This window comes from Diaphorina citri, unplaced genomic scaffold (genome assembly GCF_000475195.1).
Source record: "Diaphorina citri unplaced genomic scaffold, Diaci psyllid genome assembly version 1.1 scaffold468, whole genome shotgun sequence".
NCBI lineage: Eukaryota > Metazoa > Arthropoda > Insecta > Hemiptera > Psyllidae > Diaphorina > Diaphorina citri.
The window spans coordinates 53,262-69,968 of record NW_007377903.1 but is presented as its reverse complement, the minus strand read 5'-3'; the positions used below and the strand labels follow the sequence as shown (position 1 = coordinate 69,968).

Sequence of the window (16,707 nt, the reverse complement as noted above, 5' to 3'; positions counted from 1 at the left end):
CTGAATACACCAAAACCTGACAGGGGTGGTGTCAGGTTTTGGGGTAAGCTAGTTTATGCGGTTTAAGTTCAGAAATGATTTCCTTCATGTCATTTACCGAGATACATCACCTTGTATCTATCTGAATTCAATCAGATGTGTAGATCTATTAGCTGACACACTGTCAGGCATTGGACTTTTGGATTGTCAGGCTTTGGGTACTTGTGTTTTCAAGGATTCCTATGTTTCAGATGGACAAGAAAATATTAAAGTATGACGAAAGTCAAATTCATTTACCGAGATACATCACCTTGTATCTATCTGAATTCAATCAGATGTGTAGATCTATTAGCTGACACACTGTCAGGCATTCGACTTTTGGATTGTCAGGCTTTGGGTACTTGTGTTTTCAAGGATTTAATACAAGTGTTGATTCCTATGTTTCAGATGGACAAGAAAATATTAAAGTATGACGAAAGTCAAATGTTGGCAGCTATTACAGCTGTGAAAGCAGGATGGACTACAGCTAAAGCTAGCAAGCACTACAAAGTACCGAGAACAACATTACTTTACAAACTAAGTGGAAAGTACCCCATTTCTAGAAAAATAGGACCACCATCATATTTGACAAAGGAACATGAGGCAATATTGTCTAAATGGATTATCACTTCACAGAAGGCGGGTTTTCCTGTAAGTAAAATATTTGTTTAGACTCAAGAACATGGAAGGGCAGTTTCTATACCTCAGCAAGAGAAAAACATTCATAGTTGTGTTTGCTATTACAGTTCAGTCTATACTGAATATTGCAAAAAAATTACTCGTACTAAGAAATAGTACGTCGTAATATTACAAATTACGTCGAACGTTGCTAGTACCTACTTGAGACGGTTGTCCGCCTGAAAATATTCTCACGTGATGCTGGCTTTTCCCGCCCCACTCAGGCTGGGTGAGGTTAATGTGAGTAGTTGGTATGGTATGGTCAATGTATGGAGGATAAAACCCCCGTCTCATATAACTTTAAATGTGTTGACACGGGATGTAAACCCAGAGTGAACTAAACCAAACGTACCTAGTCACCATAATATCCATTATTTTCTTGCCACCAAATTCAAATTTACCGCCCAAAATTTCGCCTTACATATGGCAACACTGTGCACGTTTTTTCTACATGCTGAACACGAGGAGTTGAGTATCTAGTTTAATTGTAGAAATCTATGGGCGTACGTGACTTTTGTTTTTTTTTTTCGTTATGAAGAGTCGTCTGGAATTTGATTTTATTATAGAATGGCTTGTTCTAGTTTTCCTGTGTTTTTCTTGACTAATATAAAATGGAAAGAGTATTTCAATTAGAAAGTTCGTGTTTTATTTCATCTACTCATATTAAAAGGTTATGGGCCCAGTTATGCTTTGGCCGGAATGTAAGTAATATCTGTGGAATTTGCATATGAGAAGGAACATATCCCTGTGGAATTTTGCAGGTGGAATTTTTCTGACTGGATTTTGTAAGTAATCTCAAATGTGAAACTGAATAACAGACTAGGAATAAAACTCTTTTACGGAGAGAGCTTCTGCAATTGGAAATTTTGAATTGAAGCTGTTCTCGAAGAGAATGAGTGTTCAACATACACAGTCTCGAGGATGTTGATTGTACAGTGAAAGCAAATCAGAAGAAAAATGCAAAGGCTAAGAACATACTTATACAAGGACTCGACAACTCTCAGTTGAAATATATCAAAGATTGTCATATAGCGGTGGAAATTATGCAAAAAAATATGTAAAGAAAAGCATCGTGGAGAAAGTGTATTTGAAGAAATGTATGAATAACCTGAAGTACAATGAGAAGGAAAGTCTTTATAAGTTTTTGAATAAATTTGATGAAATGTTGAAAAAGCTGGCTGATGCTGATGTGAAGATGGAAAAAAGTGAGAAAATTTGTTGTTTGTTGTTGGCTTTACCAGTCTTTCAACTATGTGGTAGCTGCCATTGAAACTATGGTGAGAAACAGGAACTTACTTTGGATTTTGTGAAGAACAGATTACTTGATGAAGACTTGAAGAAAAGGAGTTCCAAAAGTTCCCCTCTGACTGTTTCGTGGGATGGCCAGGCTCAGCCGATAATTTGAGGGTATGGACCAATTCTCGCCTGCACAATACTTGTGCCCAGAAATGTGATCTAGAGAGATCAAGCTCACATCATGCCAAAAGGCTCACTTCTGCTCAGTGACTCAACTGAAGATCATGAATGAGAACAGATTACTTGATGAAGACTTGAAGAAAAGGAGTTCCAAAAGTTCCCCTCTGACTGTTTCGTGGGATGGCCAGGCTCAGCCGATGATTTGAGGGTATGGACCAATTCTCGCCTACACAATACTTACTTTCCGTAAGTAAGTTGGAAGGATTGGGTTTAATTAAACCCTTTGGGCGCCCAGAAATGTGATCTAGAGAGATCAAGCTCACATCATGCCAAAAGGCTCACTTCTGCTCAGTGACTCAACTGAAGATCATGAATGTAGAGACTAGAGACAACTATTTCCCAGATTCGAGTCAAAATTGACTTCTAAAATCTAATTTATTATTGTAAGTACATGAATGGCACGTAATGAGTGATGCATGTAGGAGTGATCACTTTCCGATTCGTTTTTCATTTGATGATCAAAGGAATGACGTACTGATACCATATGAGAAAGTCAAAAGAAATTTCAAGAGGGCAGATTGGGCCAACTACGCGCAAATTATTGAAGAAGAATATGAGGAAGTAGTGTTCGGGGAAAAGGAAGAGATAGAAGATAGTTATACAGGATTCTCAGTGGTGCAGTGGTTAACGCGGTGGACTTCGGATCTGGAAGTTGGTGGTTCGAGTCCAAATCAAGTCATAGAATTTAGCGTAGTGTATTAGGCGGGGAATGACATTTGTGACAAGAATTTATGCTCAACACAATTAAAATGACATTTTAGTTATACAGGAATTACAGGATACAGAGAGCAGCAGAATCAAGTATACCCCGAACTAAAATCACAGTGGACAATAAAACGAAAGTCAAACTCGTTTGAGGGGGGGCAGGACTGTAATAAAGTAATAGCTCAGCGGCGATTGGCTTTTGACGCAAACGACCTATACTTTCCCTGGTAGTGTTAAAGCAGCTTAAAAATAATAATAAATAAAATGACCCAGTGGGTAAACCCTATTTGTGTACAAGTACACTGTACACGTAGATTAACCAAGATTCAGTTTAAACTAACTATGGTTTAAAGTAGTACATATAAATTAACTAAGCTACTCCAAAAAAGTTCAAAAAGCTTCACCATAGCTTTCATAATGCAACTTTAAAACCCCCTTTTTTGGCTAGATTGTGTGTGGTCTCTAACCGCCAAGCCCACTTTTTGCCCATGCATATGCTCAGGCCAAGGGTGTTTTGGGTAGTTTTAATGTCCCAGGCCAAAGTGAAATTATGATTTGGGATACTTAGACAAGTCGATACGTATACAAAAAGGCATACTTTCAAGAAAAATAGTCACAAAAATTTTATTTTTCGTCTGTGTATTCTTTAGAATACACGCGGCCTGGCACCGTACACATAGGTAATTCCCACGGTACCAGGCCATGTGCTGGGAAACACTGGTCTAGCTGATCAAGTCTGTGTCTCTGTGTGTATAACATTTTCTTGGTCAAAATCATTTTCTTCAGTGCAGTAAACCCCTTTTTTTCTGTAACCTGAAACCCCCCTGTGTTCTCATAACATAACTTTTCAACCCCACCTGTTGCTCTAAAGTCATTTTGTGCTGAACTCAACTCAACCAATCAACCCCATTATTTTAACTAAAATAATACTTGTATCAACCTATCAACCTCAAACATGTAAATTTCACATTTACAAACCAAAACTTTCATTGCTCAATTGACCGCTCTCCCAGAAGTTTGGTCAATGCTCATGCCATATACTGCATGAACACTCTCGGTCCAAAAATGAGCATCACTACTTTCAGGGAAAAAGTCATTGAATCCCTTGGAAATGAAGGACCAACAGAATCGGATGAAAGGAGAAGAAATGTCCATCACCTGATTCGACACCCGCAAGAGAAGAAAGGAAGGTGCACTGAGTGTTACAAAAAGTTTGGGAAAGATGGAAAATGGAAAGAAGAAAATGGCTTCTCAAACAAAGTTCATTTGTGACACATGTAATCGCTTCATGTGCTTTACATGCTTCAAACAAAATGCACTAGAGTCGTGTGCTAGAAACAAAATCGGTTTAGCTAGTAACAAAATTGGTTTATAAAAAATGGCAAATTTTTCAAAATAAAACTCTTCATTACTTTTACTGTTCATTTTTCATAATAAAAGGTATATACCAAAAATTGAGTTTTGAATAAATTTTCCTCGCCTCATAATTTCCCTTCAGAACATCATAGGAAAAAACTGCAAACACAGAAATACGGCGCCAGGCCAGCACTACAAAGTTACAATCTAAAATCCCATATACGTGTATTCAGTGGAGTACATTGAAGTTCTGAACATGAGTCTCTCAAGTGTATTCTAAAAGATACACGCGGCCTGTGGGGTTCGGGCATGGGTGTATTCTAAAAGATACACATGGCGGTCAGAGTGTTAAAGGCAGGAAAAAACAAAATTCCTCAAAATCACACCTTCTGCACCACCTGCAAACCACCATCAACCTGATCATAGTCCTGCTGAGAAGTACCGTCCTCCTCTGCCCAAGTGGCACTATTGTACTGATTTTCATTACCATCGGGATTGTCCGACATATGGTAGACTAAAGCGAGACAAGCTCTCCTACAATAGACCCAACGAGGCGAGAGGATCAACCAATCAAAAGACTATCGAACCCAAACCCAAGAATGATTCTCCGTCAACCTCCAACTCCAAACCTACCATGATTGGTGGACTTGAGGATGAATCCTTTAATACCTGCCCAGCAGTGACCGTGGTTTTCAGGAACTCAAATTACCGAGCACTGATTGACTCAGGAGCCTCATTATCTTGCATCAAGTACTCTCTTCTTGAAACTGGCACCGTTTACAACAACACTTCACAGCCTTCTTACACGGCCAATGGAGAGAAAATTCTCATCGAAGGTGAAGTGGACATTACCATCTCAGTTGGTGAACGCGATATTTCGCTACGATGCAATATCGTAAAAGATTTGTGCTACCCACTCATCTTGGGTGTGAATTGACTCAAGGAGGAAAAGGTCACTCTTGACTTCCACTCAGGAGAAGTTTTCTTTGGAGAGAATCCTAGACAAAGTCTGCCTCTCAGTACGTGTGATTATTCTCGTCTTCAGGTCAAAAGACCGCAAGCTACACAAGTCACACCTTCACAAGATTACTTCAATCAGCTACTTCGACAGCCCGAAAAAGTAGATGATCCACCCTCATCAAGTATTTCAAAGTCTTCTGAAACTTCAAAGCGTTCATCTTTATTCCCCTAACATGGAAAAGCCATTGAAAACCAGAAACGCTATATGAAGAAATACGAAGGAAAACCTTTCCAGAAATTGCACCCTGTCGGAGCAACAGTGCAACGCAAAGTGTCTCACAAAGACACTCAACTGAGATACATCCCAGTGTCAACAAAAGAGCCCCGCGACATTTCATCCTCATCAATCATCACCCACTCAGCCGGTATCCCAAGCCCAGATTTTTTATATTTCTAATTTTCTCCCTTTTTCTTTTGTTTTGGGGAAAAGCAATTGAAGCGGTTCGGTCAAAGAGTATGGGCTATAAGAAAGCTTGTAAACAGTTCGGTGTACCTAAAACAACTTTGATGCGCTTGTGTAAAGAAAAATATGGCAATCCTGAAACAGCTTCAAAAGTCAAATATGGACGTCCAACAGTTTTACCTGAGCATCTAGAGAAGGAGCTAGTGAAGTATTGTCTGGAAATGGAGGCTTCATTCTTTGGAATCTCTCGCGATCAGATCTGAGGCGAATAGCTAATCAGCTTATCAGCTCGCTGTGAGTATATTTTAGTTGTGACATTGCTATGTGAGTATGAAACAAATCTATGAAAATCTGATACATTGCAGCTCAAGCCTGTCATGTTCATTTTGACTTAAACAGTGTATTATTCAACATGGACATACTTAATTGTTTAAGTGATTATAAATATGTAAATGTGTGATGTTTACAGCAGATTTTTATTTTTTTTTATTATTATTATTATTTTTAATACACTGGAACTACCATAGCATTACTTGATTTGGTCAAATGGTTGGATTTTTAGTTTAATCAACATTATTATTTTTAATACACTGGAACTACCATAGCATTACTTGATTTGGTCAAATGGTTGGATTTTTAGTTTAATCAACTTTTTTTTTTTTTCAGGAGTCCTAAGAAGAAACCCTTTCAATGCTTAAGATGTAAAGTATCATTTACTGTTAAAAGTAATTGCACTAGACACGAAAAGAAATGTCTCCATAGAGAAGGATCAGACAACAAGTTCACTTGCAATCAATGTTCAAAGTCATTCTCGAGAAAAGACAATTTGCAAAAGCATATTGAGAAATGCTCTGCATTTTTGAATCAACTAGAAATCTTGATCCAGTAAATAAGAAAACACCCTGCCTTGTCCCAAATTGTGGTTTAAAGTTCACTCACAAAACAGTGCTTATAGAACATTTGTCTGCAGCACACAAGGATAAGATTTCAATGAAATCAAAAATTATGAAAACATTTTCATCTGATGCAGAATTCAAAACTTGGAAGGAACAGGAAGAAGAAGAAAAAAACCTTCTCCTACTTTGTTACTCAATATTAAGATTTCAATGAAATCAAAAATTATGAAAACATTTTCATCTGATGCAGAATTCAAAACTTGGAAGGAACAGGAAGAAGAAGAAGAAGAAGAAGAAGAAGAAGAAGAAGAAAAAAACCTTCTCCTACTTTGTTACTCAATATAAAAAAAGTGAAGAATTCAAAACTTGGAAGGAACAGGAAGAAGAAGAAGAAAAAAACCTTCTCCTACTTTGTTACTCAATATAAAAAAAAGTGACACCAATGTGATGTATTTCGTAGTTTGTATCTTTGAACATATCAATAAACATTTGAATGCAGAACATATCAAGAAATGAAGAGAATGGCACAGGATAGAGAAGTGTGGAGAAGAAAAACTCATCGGCTGATACAAACCAATCATTAGATTGTGACCTGAGAGAGAGACCCAATTTTTTATCAGTTTGATCTGATGGACTCGCTCATTGGAAGACACAAGATCAGGATGAGATCACGAAAGTGGTACATGCGTGTGTTTTACCATTCACTTGATCTTTCCATCATCAATGCTTGGCTTTTGCATAGAAGAGTATGCAGACTACGGAATGAGAAGCACATGCCTCTAGTAGACTTCACGGCTGAACTGGCAGAGACCCTTACAAGACGTGGCAAGATCATAACTCCAACCAGAGGCAGACCATTGGCACCGACATCCCCACCTGTCTCTAAACAGTTGCCAAGATGAGGTACGGATTGAGCCAGAAAAAAGTTCGAGAACTTGCTTTCAAATTTGCACTGGCAAATAAAGTAAAATATCCAGAGTCAAAATGGGTATCAGCTGTTTGTACACATGGCTTGTCTTGTGTAAAAAGTGCTGGACGCGCATCTTGCCACTCCCAATTAAATGACATAATATTGCTAATAAAATCCAAGAGGTTCATTTAACAGTCAAGGATGCTAACCGACAGAAAGCCAAGTATGCAACTCAATTATTCTCTCATATCTCAAGTGTATTCTAAAAGATACACGCGGCCTGTGGGGTTCGGGCATGGGTGTATTCTAAAAGATACACATGGCGGTCAGAGTGTTAAAGGCAGGAAAAAACAAAATTCCTCAAAATCACACCTTCTGCACCACCTGCAAACCACCATCAACCTGATCATAGTCCTGCTGAGAAGTACCGTCCTCCTCTGCCCAAGTGGCACTATTGTACTGATTTTCATTACCATCGGGATTGTCCGACATATGGTAGACTAAAGCGAGACAAGCTCTCCTACAATAGACCCAACGAGGCGAGAGGATCAACCAATCAAAAGACTATCGAACCCAAACCCAAGAATGATTCTCCGTCAACCTCCAACTCCAAACCTACCATGATTGGTGGACTTGAGGATGAATCCTTTAATACCTGCCCAGCAGTGACCGTGGTTTTCAGGAACTCAAATTACCGAGCACTGATTGACTCAGGAGCCTCATTATCTTGCATCAAGTACTCTCTTCTTGAAACTGGCACCGTTTACAACAACACTTCACAGCCTTCTTACACGGCCAATGGAGAGAAAATTCTCATCGAAGGTGAAGTGGACATTACCATCTCAGTTGGTGAACGCGATATTTCGCTACGATGCAATATCGTAAAAGATTTGTGCTACCCACTCATCTTGGGTGTGAATTGACTCAAGGATTCTCATCGAAGGTGAAGTGGACATTACCATCTCAGTTGGTGAACGCGATATTTCGCTACGATGCAATATCGTAAAAGATTTGTGCTTCCCACTCATCTTGGGTGTGAATTGACTCAAGAAGGAAAAGGTCACTCTTGACTTCCACTCAGGAGAAGTTTTCTTTGGAGAGAATCCTAGACAAAGTCTGCCTCTCAGTACGTGTGATTATTCTCGTCTTCAGGTCAAAAGACCGCAAGCTACACAAGTCACACCTTCACAAGATTACTTCAATCAGCTACTTCGACAGCCCGAAAAAGTAGATGATCCACCCTCATCAAGTATTTCAAAGTCTTCTGAAACTTCAAAGCGTTCATCTTTATTCCCCTAACATGGAAAAGCCATTGAAAACCAGAAACGCTATATGAAGAAATACGAAGGAAAACCTTTCCAGAAATTGCACCCTGTCGGAGCAACAGTGCAACGCAAAGTGTCTCACAAAGACACTCAACTGAGATACATCCCAGTGTCAACAAAAGAGCCCCGCGACATTTCATCCTCATCAATCATCACCCACTCAGCCGGTATCCCAAGCCCAGATTTTTTATATTTCTAATTTTCTCCCTTTTTCTTTTGTTTTGGGGAAAAGGCTCTACTCTCCAGATTCAATGGCAGTCCAAATCAAGTCATAAAATTTAGCGTAGTGTATTAGGCGGGGAATGACATTTGTGACAAGAATTTATGCTCAACACAATTAAAATTCATTTTAGTTATACAGGATTCTATGAGATAATACAGAGAGCAGCAGAATCAAGTATACCCCGAACTAAAATCAGTGGACAATAAAACGAAAGTCAAACTCGTTTGAGGGGGGGCAGGAGTGTAATAAAGTAATAGCTCAGCGGTATTTAGCGTAGTGTATTAGGCGGGGAATGACATTTGTGACAAGAATTTATGCTCAACACAATTAAAATGACATTTTAGTTATACAGGATACAGAGAGCAGCAGAATCAAGTATACCCCAAACTAAAATCACAGTGGACAATAAAACAAAAGTCAAACCCGTTTGAGGGGGGGGCAGGAGTGTAATAAAGTATTAGCTCAGCGGCGATTGGCTTTTGACGCAAACGACCTATACTTTCCCTGGTAGTGTTAAAGTAGCTTAAAAATAATAATAAATAAAATGACCCAGTGGGTAAACACTATTTGTGTACAAGTACACTGTACACGTAGATTAACCAAGATTCAGTTTAAACTAACTATGGTTCAAAGTAGTACATATAAATTAACTAAGCTGGGTTTACTTGCTTGTGACAGAAATGCAGAATCCATCTTGATTTCCTTGTTACTGAGTGTTCCATTCTACCCATAGCACACCATGAAGTGTGACAGAAACGCCTATGGTTGACAGAAGGGCTCACAGTTTGAGCCCACGTTCACCAACAGAGCCCATGGAAACGCCAACAGTTCAACTGGAGAGGGACTAAGCTGGGTTTACTTGCTTGTGACAGAAATGCAGAATCCATCTTGATTTCCTTGTTACTGAGTGTTCCATTCTACACACCATAAAGTGTGACAGAAACGCCTATGGTTGACAGAAGGGCTCACAGTTTGAGCCCACGTTCACCAACGGAGCCCATGGGAACGCCAACAGTTTAACTGGAGTGATTTCCATTGAGGGTTCCAACATCAATTGACTACTGAGATTCAACCGGTACAGTTCACAAGTAAAGAGATCCATCAGCAGGTCCAAGGTATCGGATAGCAATGAGAATCACATCAATGATTGTCCAGACGCCTAGACCACCAAAACTGAACACTTTGCCTATACCTTCCTGCCAGTGTCCTAGGTAGAACCTGAAACACAGAAACAAATTAAAAGTTGATATACATTTCTCTGTATTTTTGTAAATTTCCTTGTATGGTATTGTCGTAAAATAAACTACACTACTACAGCATTAGTTGTGAAATCTGTACTAATAATAGTTAACAAGTATTGAAATTTTCTTTGCAATAGATTTTTCGAATATGTGGCTTCTTCTTCCTCTTCTTTCTTGAATTGACTATTGAGAACACAGAATGTTTGTCAAAACCAAATTTCATGGAATTGCTGCAGTACTAGTACTAGAGTATGTAACTCTATCATACATGAATAAATACATATGAAAAGGGACAGGGACAATCTTGCAGAGATAAATAATATATAATTGGGGGTGAAAAAAATAAAAAAAAGAAACAAATTTTGTTTACCTATCAGCACCAAAGCCTCCCATGGTGATGCTTTAGTACTAGAGTATGTAACTCTATCATACATGAATAAATACATATGAAAAGGGACAGGGACAATCTTGCAGAGATAAATAATATATAAATTGGGGGTGAAAAAAATAAAAAAAAAAAGAAACAAATTTTGTTTACCTATCAGCACCAAAGCCTCCCATGGTGATGCTAAGGATGAGAGCCGTAGACCATCTGTATCCTCCAGTCCAATTACAGCGTACATTCTTCAGGAATCTTCTGCTCCCTAAACACAATACATCATTCTGCACTGTGCAGTTTGTCCTGAAAACCCAAGTTGCTTTTATTATTATTATTTTAGTTGCAGAACAGGTAACCACACATGATTTAAATTCTGTAATAGCTGACACATTTAGTTGACAAAGGTAAAGGGACCTTTCAATCTCATCCCAACAGGATAAGACAAGTAGTAAGACTAGTAAGTATTTACCATTGCTAAAAATCTTCAGACTTCATGTAGTATTTACAATCCCAAGCAGAGTACGTGCCTATGGTCAATTGACATTGAAAAATGTTTTTTTTTTTTTTTTACAAAAGATTGTACCTTGGCTTGGTACCGCTTTTGCAATACTTCAAAGCACATTCTTTTACATCCATGCCTATCAAAGAACGGAAACATGTCATACCTACTTTACAGGAGTTTCCCTCTTACATATTTGATTTCTATTGACTTTCATAAACAATACTGAGTAGGGATGGATGGATGGAAAAAATTACATACACATATGGTGGGATGGAAAGAAATCACGTACTGAGTTAGGGTGGGGAAAAAAGATCAATTTTCTTATTCTTACTTGTAATAAACAGGTGGGGAATCAACAGAGCTACAAGATGCTTTCTTGACACATGTGTGCTGCCACGGTTCCGTTTGATAACAATACTGGCACACATATTCCTTGTCGAATGTCTTCTCTCCTATACAAGACACTCCATCCACCACTGTACAGCTCACTTTAGTCAAGTCACCGTATGTACATTTGGGATTGTAAGAACACCGGATCCATGGGTAGACCAACTCAGAACAGCTCATGTTCAGTGGATGAGTGACTTCCATCTGGCAAACAAAAGGTAATTCAATCAAATGAATGATCTACCCACCAATTGTCAACACACTCACCTCATAATCAGGATTTGTAGATTTGCTTTGGGATTGTAAGAACACCGGATCCATGGGTAGACCAACTCAGAACAGCTCATGTTCAGTGGATGAGTGACTTCCATCTGGCAAACAGAAGGTAATTCAATCAAATGAATGATCTACCCACCAATTGTCAACACACTCACCTTGTAATCAGGCTTTGTAGATTTGTATAAGCTTAATCCATCTTTTGGGACCCCTACACCTAATCCTTCTGGGGTTAAGGGACTCTTAAGTCCTCTTTGAGCAGTATAAATAAGAACAGACTTGTGATAAATCAAAAGATAACATTCAGCTACTTTTAACCAAGCCAACCAATGCAGAAGTAGTATATGCTTACCAAACTATTGTGAGTGACGGAAATCTCATTGTTATATGGTTTCTTGAGAGCTAATGATTCAGCAGTATTATCTGGAAGGAAAAAAAGTGGCATTAATTTTACACCATTGTTTTTTGTCAAACTAAATTTCATTCATGGTTACAATCATTATTGTGGCCCTGTAATTACCTACCAAAATTTAAATAAAAAGAGACAGTTTTCACATAAGAGTTTTTTTATTAGATTATTTGTATGTACTTACAACTATTTTATTATAGCTGGTGTGAAATTAATTTTTTAAATTTATGTCAAACTAAATTTCATTCATGGTTACAATCATTATTGTGGCCCTGTAATTACCTACCAAAATTTAAATAAAAAGAGACAGTTTTCATATAAGAGTTTTTTTATTAGATTATTTGTATGTACTTACAAGTATTTTATTATAGCTGGTGTGAAATTAATTTTTTAAATTTCACCTTATTTATTAGTATCAATAGCATCTCATGTTGATAGTCAAGAAGAACAACTTCTAAAAACCCTGATGTTGAAACAGATTAAAAAATGTAAATTCTACATTTTAGCTCATCAAAGTTAATTGAAAAACTTCACAATGAAACAATGTTACTTTGGATGTCTTAGGTTTTAATCCCAACTCACCCAATCCCTTCAGCAAAGATGTCAAAATTAACACTAACTCCAGCTGGCATGTAAGGGGAGAAATCCACAGTCATCATATGCTGATTAAACAAAGATTTGCTCAGAATAATTCTATTGGTTACCAAGTTTGACCAACTGAGGCCTAGAGCTGGGATGTTCTTGTCAGAGTGAGTCATTGCACTGGTCACCTGATTTGTACAGATCACAACTATCCAATGTTTGATGGAGATTTCATGTAAATAATGTGCCAAATCTCTCATATCATGAGCTCTTTCATATGCTGATTAAACAAAGATTTGCTCAGAATAATTCTATTGGTTACCAAGTTTGACCAACTGAGGCCTAGAGCTGGGATGTTCTTATCAGAGTGAGTCATTGCACTGGTCACCTGATTTGTACAGATCACAACTATCCGATGTTTGATGGAGAGTTCATGTAAATAATGTGCCAAATCTCTCATATCATGAGCTCTCTGTACATACTTGTCCTCAGCATAGGTATTTCTAAATATTCCAGCTATGCTATCAATGACTATCATACCAACTTTGTTCTCTATAAATCCACTCTGAGACTCCAGTGTTCTTTTCAAATCAATAAACTCATAGCAGTGAGTGATGAAAATTTTGTCCGAGCATTTGGGTTTTGCTAGTGGAGATAATTCACATAGCTGAGCAAGTCTAGCAGTGGGAAACACTGACTCTGTACAAATATACAGGACTCCCTTGTGAGGTTGTGACACTTGTAATGATAAACACATCTGAAGACATAACTGTGTTTTGCCGCAACCACTTGCCCCTGATAGTTCAGTGATACCTCCAGCATGAATACCACCCTTGAGTATTGAATCAAATTTCTCGGAACCTGTACTGACAACAATTTCTGTCATGTCAATTGGATTCTTTCCTACTTGAAATGCCTTTTTCTTTTTGAGATCCTTAACTTTGTTCACCTCCCATTCTTGGAATCCTAATTTTAGCATTTGATCAGTATGATTCATTGTTGCAAAATAATACAAAATATCAGTAGGTGATCAATTTCTTGGTTTCTGATAATTTTTTAATTTTTAGATGAATTTCTCGAGTCCAGATAAGAATTTTTATATCCCAACTGAAACATGTGCAGGATGTACACAAACAAAAATAAATGAAACCATGGGCATAGATAAATAATAATATTGAGCTTAAAATCAAGTAATTAAATAGCTCGTTAAACGTAACAAACAATCGATAAATAATAATAATAATAAAATAGAAAAAGAAAAGAACTTAAATAAAGAAATAGATTGAGTAAGACATGGTGAGCACTCTTCCACAAAATAGTCTACATTCCCCACTCTTCAATGCATACCTACTCCACACACAAAATATATTGACATATGGGAACTATGTTTTTCCTGAGTGATGTTTAACCTTTATTTTAGCTGGTAAGGTAAAGAAAAGAACTTAAATAAAGAAATAGATTGAGTAAGACATGGTGAGCACTCTTCCACAAAATAGTCTACATTCCCCACTCTTCAATTCATACCTACTCCACACACAAAATATATTGACATATGGGAACTATGTTTTTCCCGAGTGATGTTTAACCTTTATTTTAGCTGGTAAGGTTTTTTTTTTTTTTTTCCCTTGTGAAAAGGCCTTAGAGCTGAGATGAAGACACACTGAGATAGCTGTCCCGGCAGCAATTTTTAAAATTTATTTTATATTTATTTTTGTTTGCTTTGTAATTCGCTTGTTTGTAATATCTAATATAAATTAAAAGTATAATATAAATATGCAAACTAGAGATAAAAAGTAAAAAATGAATTCAGATTGCACAAGTTGCAGAAAAAAAAAATCAAAATTTTGAATTTCCCGCCAACTTTACACGCTCAAAGGCCGAGAATGGCCTATCTCAGCCCAGTACATAAACACACCCTCACACATAGTGGGGTGGGTAATGTGCCCCCAATTCAGAATCACTGGTCTACGCTAGGGTCAATGGTCACTTGTGTTAAGTTACCACATCATTTTCCACTTGCCAAGAACATCTCAGAATGGCCTATCTCAGCCCTGTTCATAACCACGGCCTCACACATAGTGGGGTGGGTATATGTGCCCCCAATTCAGAATCACTGGTCTACGCTAGGGTCAATGGTCACCGTTGTGGATACACACTTGGAGGGCCTGAAGGGACACATTCAGGGACCCCAGTTGCCTGTAATTTGGAGCATTCACTACCATTATTCTATGACTCTAGGGCCCCCCAGGAAAAACTTTGCAGGGGAGCCCCTGAAAAAGTACCTATATCTGCTATTGGCACCAAGATAAAGCCAACTAGTCAGCATGAGACTGTAGGTCTGGGAATGATGTTCACTAATTTGACTTACCATTTTGAGTTTGTTGAACGCACGAGGTTAGCAGAATAGAGAGGACAACACCAGTGCTGAGACGTAGCATTTTGGTAGGTACCGTTCCTAGCTGGTATAGAACAGATCCGGATTTTTTATAGAAGTGTCATCTCAATCTCAATCAATGGATTCCACGATGAATGGATTGAATGGAAAATGGGGATTTGGGAATGAAAATTTTTCACCTATTTTTGAGGAAACTGGCTGGTGGCCGGTGGCTGGAAAGAACAAAAAAAAATGGACTCTTGAGTCTTGATTTTTGAATTTTTTGATCTTTTCTTTTCACTTTTCTAGTTTTCTTAAAAAAAAAGTTAAAAATGAAAATACACTGTTGCCAAGTTGACTACACTTGACAACGTGATGCTCTTTTTGACTACCACATTGCATAACTCGTAAAACAAATATACGGCGCAAATAATGAGACCGTGTGTTTGTGCGGCGGCGAGAGCTCCCGGTGCGGCGATATCATTTTAAGGCCGCAAAGTGAGTTTAAACTTTAATCTCGGATTAAGTCTAACTCTCGGATTAAACAATCTGATTGGTTGACTTTTAAAAATTCCAAAAATTTCAGCCATTCAGATTGGTAAACCGACATTTAAACGGAGTTTAAACTCACTTTGTGCCCCCCGGCCTAAATCCACCAGATGTCCAGTTCTCAATGATTCACTGAGGTTAAGCAACATGGCGTGTGGTAGGTATCCGGATGGGTTATCCTCTGGGCAATTGCTTGCTGCTGGCTTTTCTTGGCTCCACTTAGGCTGAAAACTGAGCGGAGCGGAGAGCATAGCACAAAGAGCATCCAGGTCGAGTTAAGTGATGATAGAGGGTGGTGGGGCTGACTCAGGGCAGCGGGTTAATCAATGACAAAGGAACACAGATTTTCCTGAAGAGCTTACCGTGATGAAAGTCCTTGGGAATCCTGGGCCGGCCCTTGAAGAAGTTGTGGACTGTATGATGAGGAAGTAGAGGAATAATCCTGCACTGGCACTTAGATTGGTTAAGAAAAGGGGTTATTTAAATCAATTAATTTTATGAAAGGATAGGTTTATAAAACGTAAGAAAAATTAGGTACTTCAAGTGTATTGATTGGAACGAACTTTTGTGACGGAATAATCCTGCACTGGCACTTAGATTGGTTAAGAAAAGGGGTTATTTAAATCAATTAATTTTATGAAAGGATAGGTTTATAAAACGCAAGAAAAATTAGGTACTTCAAGTGTATCTATTGATTGGAACGAACTTTTGTGACAACTAACTATTACTAAGAGGAGAGAGGCCTATCAAAAAATATTTAGGTAGATATAGGTATATATTCTTACTTGTTAGTAATGTGTTCAAATCAGGCGCGTATACGCCACAGAGGGTAAGAGGGTATGGATTCAAACCGCATATAGCTCAAAGCTCAAGAAGAACTTCTCAATAAGTTCTTAAAGAAAAGCTCTATGTTCTTTCTAAGAGAAGGTATGAGAAATAAGTAGATGGTGATAAAAAAACTGTCTCCACTATTCACTATCCAGTCTCAAAACTAATTA

At 38.0% G+C, this 16,707-nt stretch overlaps 1 protein-coding gene across 1 annotated transcript; it reads right to left on the bottom strand.

Moving 5' to 3' along the window:
- Positions 1-10,048: 10,048 nt before the first annotated feature.
- Positions 10,049-15,438, bottom strand: LOC103509105 (TM2 domain-containing protein almondex). Its single transcript, XM_008473694.3, has 5 exons — positions 15,155-15,438; positions 12,148-12,218; positions 11,464-11,723; positions 10,790-10,933; positions 10,049-10,228 (listed from the first exon to the last, which is right to left on the bottom strand). Exons 1-5 carry the CDS (start codon positions 15,222-15,224, stop codon positions 10,093-10,095), a joined length of 681 nt encoding a protein of 226 aa, XP_008471916.2. The 5' UTR covers positions 15,225-15,438; the 3' UTR covers positions 10,049-10,092.
- Between the last annotated feature and the right edge of the window lie 1,269 nt (positions 15,439-16,707).

Coding starts and splice junctions, on each gene's coding strand:
- LOC103509105 (XM_008473694.3), bottom strand. CDS start 15,224: ATGCTACGTCTCAGCACTGGTGTTGTCCTCTCTATTCTGCTAACCTCG. Junction 10,934..11,463: donor TCCCCACCTGTTTATTACAA/GTAAGAATAAGA, acceptor TTGGGTTTTCAG/GACAAACTGCACAGTGCAGA. Junction 10,229..10,789: donor GGAGGCTTTGGTGCTGATAG/GTAAACAAAATT, acceptor TCTGTGTTTCAG/GTTCTACCTAGGACACTGGC.